Below are 22837 nucleotides of genomic sequence, written 5' to 3' on the forward strand. Positions count from 1 at the left end.
TGGAAAAGGAGATCCACTCTCCACATAATTCTCGAAATTGATTTAGTATAGTAGAATTTTGTTAAATTAATAATCTCAATTAAATAATACTTTTGATTTCTTGATTTGAGATCAACATCATAAATTAATAATTCGTTAAATTTATAAAATAATACATATTAAAAATATATATATATAAGTTTCGCTTAATATATAAATTAATAACTGAATTTCGTGCTTGGCAGAATCGAACTCTAACAAAAATGATATCGAGCTAGTAATAAATCTTAAAAGGGGATTGATTCCAGTCCAGTGGCTGGTATCCCAAAGAAGCCACGAATGTCTCAAGTCAACTCAACTTTTTAAATTAGAAATATTTTTGCCACCAACTATGGCATCGACACGCAAGTAGCATTGTATTTCCTTTTCTGTAACACTAATTACTAAGACTCGTAGCAGAAAACATGAGCCTACAAAATTGAGCTAAAATGTAGGAGACAAATCTTTTCGTTTGTTCTTCAATCAGGCAGATTTCACCTTGGCTGATGTTGCAGCCAGGTGGGAAAGGATTCTATGCCCAACCAACACAAGGAAAACTCCCAAGAAACCAAGTAGTTTCAGTGTTTGGAATAGATCCAACTGCACCAACAACATCAAATACAAAAGTTAATGAATGCGATAACAATATAATCAATTTTGGCAATTGACTTTGCTAACCACTATATAATAACACTAACCTTCAACCAGAAAAGCACATACAGCAACAGAACTGCTCCAATTCCAACATGGAAGAGAATGGCAAATGTGGCAGGTATGGCTTTGCTGGGAAAGTTCTTCAGGTTCACCCCTAAACGTAACAGCTGTCAAACCAAATTCACCCTGTCACTATCAACAAGTTCCAAAATAGAATGACCACGCTCTACTAAACTAAACACCACTAAGATATGCACGGATGCAATAACTAGCCAGAAACAGTTTAAACTCATGCCTCCAAAATTGCAACCCCCCATATCTTGACAGCAACACTGCCAATTGAAATGGCCAGACTTCTACCGAGATCTTTTAACAGGCTCTCAGAATGCTATCAAAGCAAAAAGCTTTTTCTTTTTCCAGGGCCGAGACCAAAGAGCTCAATAGCTCCAAAACCCCATGTTAAAAGACTTTCCTGTTTTCCAGTCTAATAAGTCCTTGTTTCTAATCTATGAAACACCCAATGACCCCACAAGAAATGTACTAAGAAGCAACGGCAGGACAGTGGCATGCAACACGCTATAGACACACAAATGTGAGGAGTTATGAAAATAAGTCCACGAGCCAGGTCCACAAGAAATGTTGATTCAACCTAAGATTTAAAATTTCCGAACAAATTTATAAGTTCACATGTAGAGTCAAGAAGCCCCCAGTCTGAGTTTTGGACCTGAACCCAAGACAAAGTCAAACAATTTGATGAACCAGCATAAAGGATTTAAAACATAAATAAATTAGAAATTCAGATATCAGTAACATTCTGGTTTAATGAAAATATAAAAAGAAACGCATGCAGGACTCACCCCAACTAAGAATCCAAGTAATGGCAAGATAGTAAGGCCCAGGAAAGCAAGAGAAAGCTCCTTAGGTGGATGCTTTTCAGGAGCCCTGAAGATATGTGTTATCTCTGCTTTGGGCCCATATCTTGAGTAAGGATCAACAGGCTGTGGAGGAGGGCGGGGTGCCTTCTCTGGTGGTTCTGGTAGATCTAACTCGATATGTCCAATAGCTCGTAACAAGGAGTTCTCCTGAAGAAAGCAAAAGATATATATTTATTTCAACATATTTGTGGACTCATACAAATTGAAAATTTTCTAAGAGCAAAAGCAACACTTACCATAACAGCATCACCAACTGTGAGCTCGATGTCATATCTACCTGAGAGATAGAAGAACTTCTCAACCAGCCCAAGAAAATTCTGCAAGACAAGCCATATAGGATTAATAATAATAAAAATTATTTTATAAAGCACATAAAACTGAATATTTTTCATCTGATAGGAGTCTCAAATCTTAGAACAGTGCAGTATAAGCTGAGCCAGCTGAACAAAACTTTAATTTGGGAACAGCTCTTAATAACAGAATAAAACTATAGATGTCTTCTCGTTTCCCGATGAAAAGACTAATAAGTCATTATCATTTGCCATAGGAAATAAGAGAAATCTCAAATAATACTTTGATAATAAGATTTTAAACCGACATACACCCCAAAAAGATACTCAACCTATGAACAAAAAGATACTTAACTAGAACAATCTCAAACTGCTTTCCAGAGTTTCCAACCAGAAAGATGTGCTCAATCTTGCTTTCATGTCTCAACTTGAGCAATGCCTGCAAGCCAGCAAACTTAGCAACAAACTGCTGCAAAGAATGCAATTCATTCAAACTGAAGACATGTAGATGCACAAACCTGATGTGGCCTAAAAGCACGTCCACGAGGAGTTGTCAACTGAAAGGATATTCGCAGCTTCTGAAGGTGGTTTGCTGATAATGATACAGCATTGTGTCCAGCTAAATCTAGCCTATATATATAGGGTATAAGACCATGAAAAAAACATAATCAAACACACTAGTCACTAACTTGTGAAAGTGTCGTTAGGACATTATACAGGTATCCAACACAGTCATCAACTATATCAATTATTATAGGAATTATAGAAACCAACAAAATATAAGTAAAAGAAAAGGTAGAGCAATACTTTTTCTGTGTTTCTATGCTCCCAAGATCACCATCAAGTACTGTAATTTCTGCACTTTCAATTTTGATAAGTCCTGTGACAAATATTGGTACTTTTGTTTGGCTCCCTGTAACATAGACCTTTACATGCTCCGATTCATGAAGCACAATCTACAAAGATTCAAAGTTCATACGTCAAGGAAAGACAGATCAACATAAAGCTTCAATCCAAGAATAAATTACAACAACAATACCTCAAAAACAAATGTGTAACTTCCAACGTCAATGCTCTTCGGCAAGTTGCTCAAGATATGTACCCCAGTTTCAGCGTCAAACTTCAGTTCCTGCATTTCATCATTTTCGTAAACAGTGAATCATATTAAACAGAATAAAAAAAATGCAAAAATAACACTTGTAGGCAGCAGAAATTACATCCAACAAAATGAACACTACTTGAGGGAACAACAGACCTGGCTTTCAACTAGAGATGCATCCTTTGAACCAGAACTAAAAGCTCCAACAAGCTTCACTGTTAGAGGTGGTGCATTTGAACCAAGCACAGTGTTAACTCTAACCTGTTAACATTCAAAGAGCATAAGTAAAAGTGAGTAATAACAAAACCCTCTCAACCAGATTAAGTGATTCCAAATCTGGCATAAATAAAAAAGGCTTAAGTATGTGAATGGATAAGAATAGAGTGTGGAAAGCAAGTCAATGGACCACTTATATGCATCATGAATTTGATGCAGTTGAATGAGACTTAAAAGAAGATTCCTTTTTTTATTAAAAGACCAGAACAGGGGTCAGCATACACTACGTCAAATGACAAGGTATCTTCATGAAGCAAAACGGAAATGCCACTAGCACTAATACCATCAATCTGGGTGGTAGGTTTTGGGCACTTTAGAGGAATTTAAATCACTACTTATTCATGTGAAAGATTTTAACTTGAGACAAACCTTGAGTGAGTCTTTTTTAGTCAAAGAAAGCTCTGTAGATGGAAGTGATAGGATCAATGGGATGGAAACCCTGCATGGCAAATGAAATTTAAGATCAATTAAGTTCCAGAGTTTCATTATGCAAAACCAAAAAAAAAAAGGGAGACACTGGCACACTAAAACTATTACTCATCTCTCTGAATATCACAAGATAAACTATTACTCATCTCTCTGAATATCACAAGATAAAATGCAATCTCTCTGAGCCTCAAAAGACATATAGCAAGTGAGAAAACATGTTGAGAAACACTAAGGGTGCATTTGGATGAGGGAATTTCTTTTGTAGAGAGAATTTAAAAATTCTGAAATAAAATTACCTTGTTTTGCAAAATAAAAATAAGAATTGCCAAAATTCTTGGAATTTAAACGAGGAATTTATTAATGGGTCAAATTCTACCACAGGAGGTGGAATTTGTGAAATTCTTTGGTTTTTAATTAGATATCAACATTTATTATGTTCCCCTTTTTTTCTCGACTTTTGCTTCCTCTAACTCTAACTACAAAAACTCATTTTAAAATATATTTCTTGATTTTTCCCACATTTATTAGTAATACTTATACATTTTTAAAATACCTAATGGTACCCATATTGCATATTTTGCTCACATTTTTCTTCATTCTATCCCTAACATGATTGTTTTCTTCTACAATTATGTTTTCCAATGCTCTAAATTTCCTTTTAAAAAGTACTTATCCAAAAAATGCAAGTACAAATACCATGCTTTTAATTGAGGCATTCAAAATGCCTTCATTTCAAAATTCTTCTAACTTTCAAAATTCTTCACACAAACACACTCTAAGCTCAATTCCAGATCATACACAATAAACCTAAAACTTCTGCAAACTAAAGCTATACAAATAGGCCTGTTCATAATTTCTTGCTTTCTTTCCAGGAACAACCAGAAACTGTATTATCCAAGAGCGACAAAAACTCAACCAAGGTTAAGATATCACTATCATTAAAAAGCTATTGAAATAATCCCATGAGCTAAGATCATCATCAAATCATATGAAATAAATGCAATGCAATAAAACTGCCAAAAGAAAAACCTTGCCTGTTGCTTTCCAAACAAGCTAAGGAGTCTATTTGGTTGAAGAAATCTTCAGCATCGCCAGGAACTCCAATACCAAGGAAGAATTTCGCCAATCCAAGTATTTTGTCCCCTGGAAGCTGTAGACATAAACCAGAAGTATTAGAACACATTCCAAAAACAAAAGATAAGTGGACTAAAAATGCATGATGAGTGAGCTCTCTGTACAGACATTGACACTTCCAGCAGTCACTGCTGCTAATGCTGTGAGCCCTCTAACAACAGATGAGGTGGTTGACAAAGGACCTTGATGTTCACGACCATCAACAAGTTTATCATCAAAGTAAAGGGCCCCAACATCTGAAATAAGAGATAGCTTGATTAACACAGAATGATAATAGAATAAAAACAAATATCAAACTAAATAAGATTTAAAAATAGTAAACAATTCTCTCTTTTTTTCAATTGAGAGATGATGAATGGAACTATTAGGAGCAAAAAGATTTTGAAAAAAAAAATCAAACAAAAAAAATAGAACATAGAAAGAACCTGGGAAAAAGGAGAAAATATACATACCATATTTCTCAATACTGTCAAAAAGCTTACTTACATCATTCTTTAGAGTAATGATCTGCCAACAGGAAGCAAACACATATTATGGAATGCCCAGACTAACAATAGAAATGATTGACAAACACAGATAAAAAGCAACAAAAATAAGAGTTAAAATGAAAGCAAAACCTTTTCACTGTCGCAGAGATAATTGGATATCAATAGACACCAAGATATGATTAAATGAAACAATAAACTGAAAACATTTAAAAAAATTCATAGAAATGTTGATGATTATGAGCTCATTTGATGAGTCTTGCATTGTTTATAGACCTAAAACATCCATCTGCGACTTAATATGTTTTAAGAAGTTTAATCAGACTGCCTAGAGTTTTAATATAGGCTCATCACTATAGAAAGTGGTAGTTCCATACTTACAAGAAGGATAATCCAATTTTCCTTCTAAGAGTTCTAATATAGAACTCACCACCACATAAAGGATAATCAATAATCCACTTTTCTCAACACAATAATTTAATAATTAAATAGACACCCAAAAGAATTGGAGATCTAGTAACATATACTAATCCTTACTTATATTGCTTTTAAAAAACAATAATTTAAGATCCATCCAAGTCTACGAGCTAGATATCCCACATGATATGGCTAGCAAATGAAGTAAACCATTTGCAAAAAGACATAGGGCAAGAAAATAATCAATCCAAATTTGAAACAGCAAAATACATACAGCTAAAAAAACTACATTTGCCTACAAAAAAGGGGGGCAAAATGAAGATTAATAGGAGAACATCTTATCATCTATTTAGAGCTGATAAATGTATCAGACTCATGAACTGATCAAAACTTTGACCAGATCAAAGCAAGTAACAATGACTACTTACCAAAGATTGGTCCATTTCTGAAGATGCTAATGAAACAATTCCAGCAAGTGTTTCAAGTGCTATTCCTGCAAATATATTACAAAGCCTAAGTGAATTAGTATCACACAGTTTGATTGAACTTAATAAATGGGAGAAGAAGATAAGCAACATTAATCAAAGAGGTAACATCATGATAGAAACAAAAAAGCTATATGGTCAGCTATACTGGACATTTTCTTTGAAAAACAAGTTGTAGAATCCAGATAAATCATTACCAGCAGCAAAGGCACTTGACTCAGGATTATTTGAACTATAACGCCACCTGCCATCACTCTGGCTGAAAGCCTGGCAACAATTTATAACATAAAATCAACCATTCGTGACAAATATATGTTGCAACACAAATCAAGCCATAGAGTTGGCTGAAGTGAAAAGGTAAATATAAATATAACAATGGAGGTTTGAGTCAGTTCAAGTAGTGAGCCTCCTCCACAAACCCAAATCTCATGACATCAACAACAAATCCCACCAAAATGGTAGGCCCAGCACCATATCTAAGTCTGACCATAAAACTAAAGCTAGTTATAGCAACAAACCTTGACTGAGCGGAAAACACCCTCAGCATCAGTAAGATAAACATCAGCTTTAGAAGTCTGACCCTGCATTGACAAACAATGCATTAGAAAGTAGGGCAAAAAATGAGAAACAACTTAAAGCTAAGACCCTGTAGAACAGAAGCTAGGTTAACAAGGTCCCTTGATCAACATAACAAAACTGAAGCAAATTTAGGGCATATACAAATCATATACAAAACTGATAAATTTCTTAAACTACATGCATAAAAATGAAGTACATCATAATAGTTAGTATCCCACATGCATTCATTACCTTGATGAGTACCAAACCTCCTATCGAATAGTAGAAGTCAAGCAACGAGCTTGCACCATTGACAGCAGCATTAAGTCTTGTAAAAATACCCTTTTGCAAAGTAAAGAAAAAAAAAAACTAAATTTGAGCAGGGTTAAATAAAGTTAAATGCTGTTGAACAATATGTCAACACACAAAATTCAAATAATACCTCAGAAGTTTTCTCATTTATCTTGCATTTCACTATGCTATTTGCTTTTAGAGCATAGAAAAGATCCTTTGGGGTTGAAGTCAATGAGCCAAGGGTTTCCGAAATGGAGCGGCAAGCTGTGGCAGTTACATCAGGCTTCTTTTCAATTCCAAGAACCTCAAATGTTCTTAGTGCCTCGTATGTCTCTTCTAAGCTGGTAATCAATTGCAGCAAATAAGATAGGCATTCTAAAATGTCATTCTCAAAGATCTCTTTTCTACTTCCAATTCAAACAAAAAAAATACTAAAATCTTAAATTTCACATCACTAAAATTATTAAGAGAGAGAGAGAGAGTGTGTGTGTGTGTGTGTGTGTGTTTAAATATAACTGACTTTGACCTTCAACGGTATCTGTCCATTTTCTCCTAATTTCTTTTCTATGAAACACCAAAAAATAAACAAAAAAGAACGGCGTGCTAAAAAAGATTAGGGTTTAAGAAAACCTTTTGAAGGATCCATGGGTTGGAGTGAAGAGCTCAAGAGCGGCAGATCGATGAGAATCGGAGATCGGTTGAAAAAGAGAAGCGGCTCCGCAGATCAATACGAAGGGAAAGAGAGCCAGAAATCCAGCTAGACTTCTGGCCATTCCTGCAATTAAGATCCAAGACACACACCCTCAGTCGGTCAACAGCCTAAAATCTGACGCTTATTTTGCAAATAAAAATTTTTATAGGATTCGAAAATCGAGAAGAAATTGGTGATAATTTGGGAAACCCAGGGTTTAAGAAATATTTAGATCGAGAAAGGGTAAACGTACGTGAAATGTGGAAGAAATTCGTCTTCGTCTGTGTTGCGTTTTTTTTTTTTTTTTTTGGGTGAAGTCTTCGCACAAGTGATGTACTGCTAGCAATGAAGTGAGTAGTAGAGGGAGAAAATAACGTAAATTACCCTATTCGTCCAAGCTTAAGTTGCATTTACCCACTTTGTCCCAAGCTCATTTCGCACCAAGATGTTATGGACTGGACGCAACTGGAGTAGCGTCAATTTATGTAAAAAGGTATTTTGTATTTAACGACTTGGTGACAGCGACACGCCCGGAGGAGCCATTACTTGTCAATATAATTTACAGATTATTTTAAGTAATTAAATAATTTTATGGTAAAGTGAAAGCACAAAAATATGAAACAGCAAAGGAACTGTGCATGATTCTACAACCTTTAAATAACTTTATTATGTTAACTCATAGTTCAATAAAAAGAAAGGAAAAAAAATTCAAGTATCTTAATTTAAACAAAATGCAAAATATGTCAACAAATTTGACAAACGTAAACAAATTATTTTTTTTCCAACTTCACATAAGTTGGTCTAGCTTTGTTCCTTGAAAAACAATTTGTAAAGAGATTAAAATAACACAGATAACAGATATAATGTAATCAAACACACATACTCAAATACGTTATGTTCATTGTTATTAATAATATGTATAGGTGAAATTTACCCGAGGCAAAAGGAGAACTACAATCCTCTTAAAAATTTCACATCCATTTAACCTCTTTTAACTATCGAAAGAACATAACGATGATTTGCAAAATATCAATTTGACCAGCTAAGACCGTTTGCAAAATATCTAAAGTACATGCGAATGTTCATATCATGCTTTCTAAAAAATGTAAGCAAGAAAGACGGCAAACAACTTATACATGAAATGAAGAAAGGGAGAAAGTCAAAATAGAAAAACACAGTGGAAAATATTAGAATGATATGTTACAATCTCTGTCTACTTGTACACCAAGTTTTTGGCAACCAAAACAGGTGATTAAGCAAAAATTAACAATTGAAAAAAAATATATCTAGCAAAAATCTAAGTCCTAAGTTTACTATTTTAATGTTAATCAAATAATAAAATAAACGAAAAGGGGAGAGGAATCGAAACCTAAAGCAGCAGAGAAATAAAGAAAATGAAGTAATTAAAAATATAAGTGAAGCAAACCATTAAATTCATTAAAATGAATAATAAACTGCAAAGTAGGGGAAAAAATTAAGCAAACATAGATTTATAGTCACCAACATCACATCTTCCTTCTATTATTTTGAGGCCATCTACAAATAATAAGAAACGACTTAAAAAGTAATTTTCACTTGAATAGAATATACAAAGAAGATGTCTAGATGGCAAGATGTTACTTTTAACAAATTTTGTTTGACAAATTACATAAGTTAAAATCAAATGCAGCTTGTCAAGCAAGAAGAATTTTACGGCAGATAAAAGAAAAACTTACATAGTCATGAGTGCATCCCTTTCCTAATACCCCTAACTAAAAATGAACCACCTTCTCCTATAATCATCTATAGGTAAATCAGAATCATTAGTGCCATTCAAGTAGGAATCATAAAAAATGAGAACAGAAACTAAATAGTGAAGTTAAGAACATAGAAGAGACACATGATAATGGAACTCTTACTTTATTTAATTCAAAAGATTAAAAGGTTAAACCTCTTTCAATAGGAAATTTAGAGACTTTCAAAATTACTGTAAAAATCTTAACAATTTACATAAAAAGTAGCAGAGAGAATAATTCAAACCTCAACTTCTTTTTAAGTTGCACTAAAGGTGTGACTGCCTTGTTTTCAAGCCCTAGTTCGTCTGACTTGATGGCTTCATCAATACATATCATGGTGAAGAAAACCTCTTGAATGCATATATTTTACTCTAGTAATCTAGAAAAAAAAAAAAAAAGGTCGAAAAGGGGAAAAATTTAAAATAAAAATAAGTTAAAAACTTATTATTTACCATAAAAATTTTAAATATACTTACCAATTGATGAGCAAGCATCAACACTATTTTTAATGAGAGTTTCCTGTTCTAATAGTTGAACAAATCTTCCAAACTAGGTCTAAGAACGTCGATTACCATTACATTGTAAACTGCTTTAACTCCAAACCACTTTAGCTGGAGAACACCTGCTATCAAAGAGAACCCACATCAAGTTATTTAAATATAAAAATAATGTTTTTTTTTTTAATTTGTACAAACAAAGAGAGGAATAGAGTATTCAAGATGAAACATCAACCTATTAGCCAACCTATCTAAAGAAAGGTTAGCACTTATGTATTGAACAAATTGTTTAAAGACTTAGTTGATTTATGGAAAGGAAAGGAAAGGAAAACTTACTATTCTCTTTCTAAATCAGTAGTTACCAAGTCCAATAGCAAATTTAATGAATTCGGATTTATAAAATTATAAATAAAAAAAATTATTAGCTTCCGTCAGACCAAAACTTGTATATTTTTCTCTTCTTTTTTTTTTCTTGTATAGTGATAGTGTACTAGAAAAGGCTGCTCAGAGAAGACTTTAGTCAAATTATGAAGTAGTAAAGAAAATTTTTACAAAAAGACAAAGATGAGGGAGAGAGGAGAGACAGAGACTTACTTTTTCCTTGAAGAAGCATATACAATTTTGATTCATAACAAAGTTGTGGATGCTTGGTTTTCACAGATTCTTGACATTTGTAACAGAAAAAGAAATATTAGATCAAGATCATTATCTTTGAAATTAGAAACTCTAAAATGTCAAATAAATAAAAAATGGTTTTCACCCATCTCTATTTTTTCATATTCAATGCCATGATTAGAAATTTTTTCACATCAATTTTACAATGACACATTCTTACATGTAATTAGCACCATCACATCTTTATTTCAAAGTAAAAAAAAAAGGAGAAGTGTAAGTTGGAAACAAAACTTGATAAAATTGTGTTCTAAAATTACACTTAAGTATTAACTTGAAACACTTTTTCTCAAAGAAGCATAGTTTAAATTTCTTGTTTGTGTAAAAACACCTTTCTTTTTCTCAAAATGGAAATGAGTGTGTTAGTGCAATAAGCATAATGTAAATAATTTCAAGATGAGGAGAATTAGACTGTTTTTAAAATTTTGAAGAATCCTTTTCAATTTTAACAAAATAGAAGCAAGACAATTGATTTCTTGTAAAGTATGAGAGGTTGGAAACATAACTGAAATTAAAAGAGTAAGAAAGGAAGAAAAATCAACACATTAATTTTATACAGGTTTGACTTCCTTACCTGCGTCTTCTCTCTTAGATTGACTAAGAAATTTAAAATCCACTATTGAAATGGAATTCAATACAATGCTTTTTGGGGATTAAGCACTACCTTTCAATACAATGCTTTTTTTTGTTCAAGCGCAACTACTTTTATCTTAGTTAAGGTATAACCACTCAATTGATGAACATGTATCAATAGATTTAGACTTAAGTGCATTTCTCAAAGTCCTTTTTCAATGTTTTTCTTTTTAAACTCATTCAAAAATGCTAGGGAATGTCTAGGCTTTATTTTTCAAGTCTTAAGGCCTTCAACCACTTAATATTCAGTAATACTTTTCTATGATTATAAGTCGCAACTTTGCTTTTTGAATTTCCATTCTTATCTCTCAGTCTACATTTGGACCGTTTAATCGCAGAGCCCTCCATGGTCTCATTACCAACCTCCATAGCACCATCAAACAATTTACCATTTACAAAAATTATAAGTTGCAAATTTTCATCATTATCATCTCTCCAGAATTTTTTATTAGCCTCAAACAAATCCATGTCACCTTCATAATCATCCCATTTTCAGCTAAACACCATTTTTGAGAGATAATATCCCTTTCTTCAAACCTTGTCATCCATGGATAATTTGAAGTACACTACTTATCAAAAGCCCCACCTCTTCAAACTCTTCCAATTAGGTTGGAAATTTTAAATTGAGTGGACTTATGTTTAAAGGGCTTTTGTCTTGACATAGAGACCTACTGTGCATAAGTCCTCCAACATGATTACAGGGTTCTTAAGAATTGTAACATATTAATTCTGTTTAAAAAGACTTCCCTTGATCCAGACAATTACTTCCATGATTAATTATTTTATTAATGCTAGAACCCATCCCCACATTAACGTTAATTCCCTTATCTTGCTTCTGACAAAACTTGTTTGCCTTATCCATATGGGATATTGGCTACTCGAGTTTGAATTTAAAAGCCTCATTTCTCTCCAAATCATTGGATGATCTTCAAAAAAAGAATTAACAAGATATCTTTCTGATTATTTCCTTCTCAATCAAACTCTGATTTTCACAACTTCTAACAACCTTAAAACTCACATCCCTCAATATCCTTTCCCACATCTAAATTTGAATTTGAGTTGAACAACAGATTAGAGAATAATTGAAGCTCCTCATCCAAACAGTCTTTATGTTTGAGACCAATCAACCCCTTTCATACTAATTCCATTTCTGACAACCATTGTTCATTTGATTTTGATACCTTTAGCACCTCTGTTACCAGCGCCGGAATTTTGTATGAATCCTCTCCCACCCACAAGACAGTGTATGCGAAAATTTGACTCACCTTTTCTACTTTAACATGTATCTTATCCGTAATCAAATCGATTCATGGCCGAGGTACTAGCATCCATCCTCTGAAATTCTCCTAAGTTATCCCTTATAGCTTTAAATAAGTTAGGATGCCATATTTGCAGAAGAATTTCTTTTAGTTTCACCTAACATAGAATTTATTGTTGTACAACCTTATTATCAAAAGGAACAAATTTATTGGACCATGATTGAAAATAATTAAAATAGTCATCAACTAACACTTTTATCACCTTAGAATTAGAGAAAGTGAGAAGTACCTTAAACCTTCTTATTGGTTAAATCTTGGCTTTAATACCTTGCAATGCTAAACATTTCTACTAGTCAATGATTAAACATTTGACTCGAAGAGTTCCTACAGCACTACATTGCAATCGGGCAATGTTAGTTTTAGGATTAAATATACCATCATCTTCCTTATTCAAACCTTGGGCAGAAGGTTTGGCAGAGGGTTTGGTAAAGGTAATATTCACCACTCGAGGAGGCTGAGCAGGTTAATCACCCTTTATTACATCTTTAAAGGAACGATTCAAACTCTAACTTGTCACTGGTTTTACAACTGGTGCTACTTTTATTTTCTTATCTCTTGCATTTGCCTCCTTCACCATAACCTTTCTACCAACAACTATCATCCTATTACCTTCCCACATAGTAGTCCTAAGTTCCATTTCTTCCCTACAAAAGGAAAATTTGACATCTTCCTTGTAGAACTTCATAACACGAAAACATCCATTGCAATAATAAATCTATCAAATGCTGCTTTGATCTCAACACAAGAAATCCATTTCCTCATATTATCTACGAAAACCATAAACAAATATTTCCTCCACCGATCCAACTCAGATTGACCATAATTCTGTGTGACTTAAAACCCATATCTCTGATGAACACTAGTTGCCCCTCCTCTTCCAAGCCTACTTACAAAAAACTCTCAACTTTTTCTCTTTCTCATTTTTTTTAGGGTAAAATCTATTTTGAATAATTTGTAACTTAGTATCAAGTCATGGTGACATGAAATAAGTATTTAACTCGCACAAAGTGATAAAACAAAGTTCTAATTTCTTGACCATTAAATTTGATTTACTTGATCAAATTATTGATTACATAAGTCCTTTAATTGTTTAAATCAAATTTTATGAAAGGCGGGATTGATAAACACTAAGTACAATTAATTTATAAAACAAATGAATGATAAATAATGAGAGGCAGTAGAGATAGCGATAAGGGAAGACCAAGAGATCAACTGACAACCAAGTAACATTTCATTGAAGCAAAGATTTTATAAATTGATTCAACAAAAAATTGATTCACCATTAAAGAATTAGTCCAAGTCCTCCAAGAGATGTCAATTCTAAAGCAAAGATGGGAAGTGGGAGTGAAAAGGGAAAAAAGTGAACTAATTCATGTAAAAAGTGGGAGGAAGTGGAAGTTAAGATATGTACCGTGGAGGGTGGCAGTGGCGAGGTAGAAAATGGTAGGATTTGAAGAAAAGAAAGAATTTATATGGGAGGTCTAAAGGAACCAAAATCGGTCATGTAGATACGTTTACATGTTTAATTCAATGAGTAATAAACAAGTTACAAGTTATACAGATACATGATAACACAATTAACTAAATGTGTTGATTAAATAAGTTCGACAAGTTTAAGATACAAAACACAGTTATTCTAAAGCAAAACTCATATAACTTTCTATTATGTTATCGTGTAGTATGCAAAATTATCAAATTTACAACATGCCTCATTCGTCTTTAAGTTAGAGTTGGAGAATTGCTAATACTACTATGTAAATGTCTTTTATTACAAATTTGAAAATAATGCATTAGATGCATAGATGTTTGTGTAGTATTTTTTTTTAACAAGATATACCTTATGTCATGGGCTTACATTTTCGACCCAAAAGACATGCCTGTTAGATGGAGGAAAGCATATGTTTATATACCTACGACCCACTCTATCTCTTACTGATGTGGGATCCATGACATTTTACCACTCAATTGTGCAATGTTCTCGTTGCACTAGCTCTTTACCCATAAAAGAGAATGACCCTTATACTGGTCTGGGTTTACCTTGACCCTTGTATCTTTCATGGGCACATTAGAAAAGATTTGAATTTACCATATTTTCAATCCAAAAGATATGTATGTTAGGTGGAGAAAAACCCATATTTATATACTTAAGACCCACCTTATCTTTTAGGGATGTGAGATTTGTGACATTTGTCACAGACGCACGTTTCTAACCTAAAAGACATGCTTAATAGTTGGAGAAAGGCCCATGTTTATATTCCTAGGAGCTATCCTATCTCTCACTTATTTAGGATCCATAACATTCTACCCGATCCAATTATGCAATGCCATCATTGCATTGGCTCTTTACTTATATAGAAAAAGGACCCTTACACAGGTCCAAGTCTACCTCAACCCTTTTATCTTTTATAAGGGTCCCATATCAATAAAAATTTAAGTATGCTTTTATACCACTTGTTACAAGCCCACATTTTCAATCCAAAAAACATGCTTAATAGGTGGAGAAAAGTCCATGTATATATACCTAAGACCTACCCCAATTCTTTCTGATGTGAGATCCATGACACCTACTTGATTTAATAAATAAAATATGCCATTTATATAAAAAAATTGAATAACCAAATAAGCCCGTGACTTAGACCAAAAAAGCCAATTAAGCCTTTATCCTTTTACTACATTCAATTAAGCTATTAAACTTTTTTTGTTGATCAAACAAGTCCGTGTCACTAACTATTGACTAACCTCCGTTAGTCAATGGTACAATTAGCACATTTTATGTCATAGCATTTGCCATGTTGCATGTTAACATGTCATTTTGATGATGTCAACGCCACATGGCGAATGACGTGGCAATAAAACTAGCTACATAAGAATTATGTCTTTACATTTTTACCTCACTACGTATCCAAAAATAATTGGATGAGAAATTTGAAAAAATAAAAACAAAAAGCATCAAATTTAATAAATTATCATTTTATTTAGTTCTTAACCTTGATTTAGGGTTTTTAACCAAATTTAATAAATTATCCAAGAAAACAAAAAAAATTTCTAACTTTTATTGTTCATTGTTGAAAAAAATTTCATTAAATTGTTGGTATATGCCTTTGAACCAATTGGATTGGTCAAGGAATATATATTGTCATTTAATACATTCTTAATCGCATAACTATATGTGATAAAGGTTTTCCTTCATGTTAGTGCAATAATAAGGAGTTATTAAGTACTAATTGGATGAAGCCCATGGAACATAAACGTCTCGTAAGAGAATTGTAAAGTTGTTATAATTATGAGATCACTATGCATTAAAGCCATGTTTCTAAAATTATTTTTGGTCATTGTATTATCAAGACAGGGTATTGACAATACTCAAAGACTGGTACATGTTAAGTCTCCTTACTTAAAAAGTAAGCAATCGATTTCATAGATTAAAGTGTATGGGTTACTTAAGGATAATATGTAGGTCCTTGTTAAAGAATAAGTTCACTGAACATGACTCGCTATAAGAACTCCATTTGATATTTCACTCAAATGTCTATAGTCTATGTTCTCATGTGATAGTTGTGCAACTATTCTTCAGACTTGAGACACCAAGTCATCTTGTTTGGGGAATGACATACTTTAATTTAACCCCTATGGGTTTGGAGGCAACCAAATGCCTAAACAAGGTGTTTTTAGGTATGCCATAAAGCATGCGAAGGTAAATGAGTGGTTAAAAGAGAATTCATCACCTAAGTGATATGAGGGGATGTATCTCACTTTTTCTCAATTCTTGATTAACTTGTATAAAATCTTTAGCCAAAGCATGATGAATTTGAAAAAATTTAGTTTCTTAAATTCATAAGATTAGTCATGAATTGTGAGAACTAATATGGAATGTTATAAGTAGACACTGAGCTAGGCTTAATGACATCCGGGATATTTGATGGGAGGATCATATTGCATTGAAAAGCTTATCAATGACAAACTTTGTCAAATTCTTTAATTGTCTTTCTAATATTTAGGTGATCATGATATATTGCTAAATGCCGCTCATGATCTATAAATATAAATCAATTATCAAATTAATATTTGATTAAGATTTATATTTATTGTCAACATGTTAGAAGCCTAATGAATCACACACTTTTAAGTGAAATGATTAGGATTAAATAAGAATAATTAATTAAGTTAGATTTAATTGAAAAAGACCAAATTAAAGTGAAAAATTAATTAAGTTCTCAAAGACTTAATTAAATTAAAATACAACTATTATATTTAAAGTTATAACTTAGTTTGGCTATATAAATATATTATATTATCAAGCTAAAACTATAAGCCTCCAACCACTTTTCAATCGTTTCATAAAATAAGAAAAGAAAAATAATTTTTTTTATCTGACAAAAATAAGATTAGGCAAGAATTTTTAGTCTTTTGTTTTAGAAACAAAACTTGCTAGCACAAATTAAAAAAAAAATTTCTACTTTTGAAAAGGTCTTATTGGGTCACTGTGTGGATTATTATTAAAGGCTAAACACTTGGGTGATTGAAAATTTGACAAATCCTAAAGTTGAAGAAGCAAAGATTTTGATCTAATAGGCTCTTAATTTCAATATCTAAAGCGAGGTATATAACTCTTAAACTTATAAATATTTATAATTAATTTGAAAGTTATATGAAAAACACAAACATTGATCTTGTAGGATTTGACTGTTTCTCTAATTAAATACTAATTTATTTTTCTGTTGTGTTATATTTTAATTTTTTGATTATTTTTTAATTTGAACATGAGGTCGAATCCCAGCATAAAATCCTTGACATCTGTGTTTATATGTTGTAAAAAAGCTTAGAAGGAGATGACAGTTTTATCTTTCTCATTGAGAAATAATTCCTAGAGAGCAATTCAATCACCCTTTGTCAACCCCTCGTTTATTTTTTCCTAAATCGTTTAGGGTCTTTTGTCAATAGAGCCCTCCATTAACTCAAAGGGAAAAAAGTGACAACAAAAATCCAAGCTTTCAATTTAAAGATTGAGAGATTTAGTGGAGTGCCAATGCCTTATAAGCCACACACTTCCTTTATTTGTTTAAACATGGCGGTTCTTGATGGAAGACTTTGCTTAACATTTTATAATCATAAATTTTATCTTAGATGAAAAGCACAAGCAAGGCAAAGCCAGGAAAGGGAAGAACATGTCATGAGGTTGTTATCCTTAAATCCTTAGGATGAAGGTAATCCTTTTTGGCTTGTCTATTTCATATCATCCCTTTGTTTATATGTTTCACTAGCTTGTGGACTATGGTTTTCCAGCCAAAAGAGGCAATTCTAGTCGGTCTAAGGTCTAAAGATTGAATTTAATGGGATAATGCTTACACTAATTAACTCGTTAAATTGAGATCCAATTTAGGATTTATTTGACTTTTTGTATCTACGATAATTTTTTTTCTATTGAAGATGATTTAGTTAGTTTTGTTAAAAACTCTATTAGATGATTTAATTTGTTTAGGCACAAATGATTATTCTATTAAATTAGAGAAAATTGAATAGAGTAATTAGGTTGTCTTATGACAAACCCTATTGCATGATTTAAGACATATGATTGGGCAAAAAGAGAGAAGAACATTGTTATTCAACAACATTTTATGTCACATAATTTATCATGTAGTATTAATATATCAAAATAACACGTTAATAAGTCACGCGACAAACAATGTACTATAAAAATACGAATAGTACTGTTAACTAACAAAAATTAGTTAATAATTAAAAAAAATATTTATTTAATTTAAAATAAAAATTTAAAAATTTAATTAAATGTATTAAAAAGATATGGATTTAATTGACTTCTTTATATCGTTTTAGAATTTATTTAAATATTTAATCAAAAAACACAAAACTTCCAATTTGAAGACAAGATTAAGGGACAAAAGGGGAAACAGCTGAAGGGCCCGCCCACCTACAATCCTAGTTGGACGCAAAATCAAAGGTCCAGCAGACCAGACCACGCAAGAAGGCTCAACCCCGCCCACCGGACTTGGTAAGGTATGGATGGGAACAGGTGCCCAAATGCCCGAAATCGACATTTTGGAAAACAAAAAGGATAAAAGAGTAATTGAGTACAGCTTCCCCGTCCGGAAAGCAGTTGACATATCAATCAGTCTCTTTGAATCCACGTCTCTGCCACCCAAACCTCTCAACATCCGATTATTCCCTTCCACCTCTCACCTCTCTCTCTCTCCGAATTTTCCCTAAAAATCTTTCAAAGTTCTTATTTTTTGCCAAAGAAAAAACCCTAATCTTACCCCCTCTGCATTTCTGCGACATGTCGTTCGACGAAGAAGAGTCCTTCGAACACACCCTCCTCGTAGTCCGCGAAGTCTCCGTCTACAAAATCCCGCCCCGCTCTACCTCCGGCGGCTACAAATGCGGTGAGTGGCTCCAATCCGACAAGATCTGGACGGGTCGGCTCCGGGTCGTCTCGTGCAAGGACCGTTGCGAGATCCGATTAGAGGATCCCAACTCGGCTGAGCTCTTCGCCGCTTGTTTCGTCCACCCGGGCCAACGCGAGAGCTCCGTCGAGCCGGCCCTCGATTCCTCGCGATACTTCGTGCTCAAGATCGAGGACGGGCATGGGAAACACGCGTTTATCGGGCTTGGGTTTAATGAACGGAACGAGGCGTTTGATTTCAACGTGGCGTTGTCCGATCACGAGAAGTATGTTAGAAGAGAGAATGAGAAAGAGACCGGTGAGACGAGTGAGAGTGATTCCCATATTGATATCCATCCTGCTGTTAATCACAGATTGAAGGTATCAATTTTCAAGTTTTTTGCTTTTTAGTAGTTTTAAAAGTTCAAATTTGACTGATCTTAGAATGCGGGTTGATTTCTTGTTTTACTGATTTTATCTTATTATTTTAGCTATTTACGTGAAATTGTTGGGTTACAATTTGATTTCTTATCTTTTATTTAGTATTATAAAAGTTTCAATTTTGACTGATTTGAGAATGTGGGGCTAGGGCAGGTCGTTTTGATTTATTTTATTGTGTTTTTTTGAGCTATTTAAGCGAAATTGTTGGCGTTATATCTTGAAAGATCATGATTTTATGAATGCGAGCAAAGAAAGATACATAGTTGATTGGTTGGTTCCATTTATAATTTAATTTGTATTTATAATTTCGAATTTATTTTCTGAATTTGGATTTTGGTATTGATGTCTTAAAGAATCCCAATATTGTGGAGGGATTGTGAAATTTCTTTTGGCCAATGTGCCATATTTAATAAATGGTTTATATATTTATTGTTTTAGGTTCCATCGTTCTGATATTTCATGCTTTACTGATAAATAGTAAATAAGGGTTTTAATTGGATTGATCATTCATCATTTGCGCTTGCTTGTTTTATTTTTCTGCTCTAAAGAGTGCAATTTAGTCTATTATTTTGTTCATTATTTATGGGTTTTGAATACTGTGTTTGTTTTTATTATAGGTGGATTTTGATCTTATGGTGTTTTGGGTTATAGGAAGGTGAGACCATCCGGATTAATGTGAAGAACAAGCCATCTAGTGGAACTGGCATGCTTTCAGCCGCAGGATTGTCAGGGGGACTTTCAGGTAGTGGAAAACCTAAGACTTTGGGCCTAGCCCCACCACCCACTGGTGCAGGAAAAATAAGGTCTCCTCTCCCACCCCCTCCCAATGACCCTGCTGCTGCTCGGATGACCTCTACTAGTCAAGGTGTTGGTCTAAGAGCACCCAAGGAAAATGCAAGACAAACTGACCCTTTAACAGATTTTTCTCAACTAGAGGTATGGCTACCTGATATATGTTTCACGTACTGTACGCAAACTTTGATGTCTTTGTCTGAAGGTTATAGTTTTTGTATTCCTAAATGCATCAGTAGGCTGTTGCCAAAAGAAGATGATCTTTATTCACTGATTGTGCTCTTTTTTTGAGATGACTGTAGTAATGTGTGCTTTGGATGCAGCTTTTGCTTGGTAATGATGTAGTTTCAAACTATTAGTGCTTTTTTTTTACAGAAAGAAAACTTGAAAAATATAAGAAAATATATGGTAGAATATTTACATGTGCTGATCAATTGGACAAAGTACTAACTGCTTTTAATAGCGAAGCAGATTTCTATGCATGTCTTAATCATGGAGGTAATATGTCTGAATGTAGCTTTGCTGGGGATTTGGCATTATAATATATTTTAGAAGATCTTTGTTTCCCTTAATGTATACTTTCTACACCATATGCCTGATTTTTTCTTGGCTTCTAAGCATGTCTTAATCAGGGAGGTAATCTGAATGTATCATTGATAGGGCATTGGTATTATAATATATTTTAGAAGACCTCTGGCTTGCTTTGATGTATACTCTTTACACCACATGCCTGATTTTTCTTTGTTGGATTTAAGTTATACTCAAACCCCTTGGCAAGCAATGTCGTGCCAGCATGTCTTCAAGATGATTCTGCACGTCCATTGTTTTATAGATGTTATATGTGTTTAGCGGCATGGACTTCTTTTATATTTTCCTGTACTAATTGTGCTGTGCTAAAATCAATGCTTATCGTTCCCTAATCCCTAGTGGTGGAAGAAGCTCTAATGTAAAATGGAATTATTTTTTGGCTTTTATCATACTTGAATGATGTTATGGATGTTTTCTTAGGTACTGTTTACCTGGATGATAAATGTTCAGCACCATAGGGTCTGCTGTATTTTCTTAGAAACAGAAACCTGTTTTTGGCTGCACATTTAACAACTTTGATGGCATTTACAGAGGAATCTTCCTGCGACTGGATTAGGATCTAAGAAGACCACTGCATCAGGATGGGCGGCTTTCTAATTGTGTGAACATTTGTTGAGTATGTAAGATCTTCTGTTTGATGTTTTTGATATTTGAAAGGAAAATGAAGAGAGCAAAAAAAAAAAAAAAAACAAAGAAAGGACAAGGTATCAAATACTTCCAAATGTTTGGAAAATAATGATTCCAAGATCATAATGATATGCCTCTTTTGTCTTACTTGAACTTGTATGATTTTGTCTTATACTATTTACATATAATAGAGAAATTTCTTATTTTTCTTCTAAATCTAAAGTGAATTGGATGTGTTAATTGATGTGTGACATGTTGTCTCCATGGCCGGCCTATCCACAAGGCAAGATACCCCTCCATTTGGACTTTGCTCTGAATATAATTTGCTGATCTAAACAGCACAACCATCAATCCTGGCCCTTTCCAGTCGCCACTGATTTCTAGTGTTGCATGCGTGAATGAACTGTGGATGACTAGATTGATCTGGTAGGGCCCAAGGCTAGTTTTAGTTTAGAGTAGCATCTCGACTTCTCAACTGTGCTTCTTAGTATCTCAAGCTGGTCTCCACTCCCGTTTTGCTAGCAAGAATTTGCATCAGTGACAGTGACTCAAGAGAGCTGCTTGCACAAGCATTCACCTTTAAACGTAAGGGTAAGGGTATTCTGTATTTGAGCTTATCCAATTAAATTTTTAAATTGTTATCTGAACTTGTATGGATTATTTATTAAATATTTAATTAAAATAATTTTGTATGTATATCATTAATAAAAATTAAAATTAATTTATAAAAAATTTAATTAAATTTGAAAATTATATGTAGAATAATTAATTAATTTTAATAAACAGTATATTGATTGTAAAGAATTTAGAGTAAAATGTGGACATTTTTTAAAATTTTAATTAAAATTTCATACATGTTTATTAGTTTAAAAAATAGATGATCTATCTTAAAAATTATTTTTTGTTGTACGCGTGAGTTCAATCATTAGAGTTTCGTTGATATTTTAGTTAATTAGTTAATGTGGTTATATTTTTCAGATAATTTTATTTTTTATTAATTTTAAAAATTACATAATATATAAATAATAATTTTTATTTTTAAAATATGTTTCCTATTAAAAGAACCTTTTCACCTGTAACTTTTTTCCTCCCAAATGGTCGATTGGTAACACTCCTACCATTAGTTGACCACCTTTTCAGTCTGATCTTTGGACGCACTCCTTTGGGGAGCACTCAACTATGCTCCGCAAGTTAGGGGAGTCGAATCTTTGATCAGTCAATGTTCAACGGTCAACTTGGGAGAAGGAAAAGAGTAAAACACATAAAATATTTTATATATTTCATATCTAAATATTAACGTGTATTCTAATCTTAATTAATTAAAAAAA

General features: G+C 33.1%; 2 protein-coding genes across 2 annotated transcripts; one reads left to right on the forward strand and one right to left on the reverse strand.

Annotated features, from left to right (window-relative positions):
* Positions 1-234: 234 nt before the first annotated feature.
* Positions 235-8170, reverse strand: HAP6 (ribophorin II (RPN2) family protein). Its single transcript, XM_021423858.1, has 20 exons — positions 8019-8170; positions 7705-7849; positions 7223-7415; positions 7033-7122; positions 6741-6803; positions 6420-6489; positions 6166-6230; positions 5288-5342; positions 4944-5071; positions 4736-4851; positions 3642-3711; positions 3153-3257; positions 2937-3026; positions 2705-2853; positions 2416-2527; positions 2253-2336; positions 1844-1924; positions 1530-1754; positions 717-839; positions 235-618 (listed from the first exon to the last, which is right to left on the reverse strand). Exons 2-20 carry the CDS (start codon positions 7845-7847, stop codon positions 502-504), a joined length of 2079 nt encoding a protein of 692 aa, XP_021279533.1. The 5' UTR covers positions 7848-7849; positions 8019-8170; the 3' UTR covers positions 235-501.
* Positions 8171-18765: 10595 nt separating this feature from the next.
* Positions 18766-21725, forward strand: ABCI18 (non-intrinsic ABC protein 4). Its single transcript, XM_021424427.2, has 3 exons — positions 18766-19442; positions 20154-20438; positions 21414-21725. The coding sequence occupies exons 1-3, from the start codon at positions 18957-18959 to the stop codon at positions 21477-21479; spliced, it is 837 nt and encodes a 278-aa protein (XP_021280102.1). The 5' UTR covers positions 18766-18956; the 3' UTR covers positions 21480-21725.
* The last annotated feature ends 1112 nt before the right edge of the window (positions 21726-22837 follow it).

The sequence above is a fragment of the Theobroma umbraticum genome, unplaced genomic scaffold (genome assembly GCF_002168275.2).
Source record: "Theobroma umbraticum cultivar Fairchild unplaced genomic scaffold, ASM216827v3 scaffold_4.1, whole genome shotgun sequence".
NCBI lineage: Eukaryota > Viridiplantae > Streptophyta > Magnoliopsida > Malvales > Malvaceae > Theobroma > Theobroma umbraticum.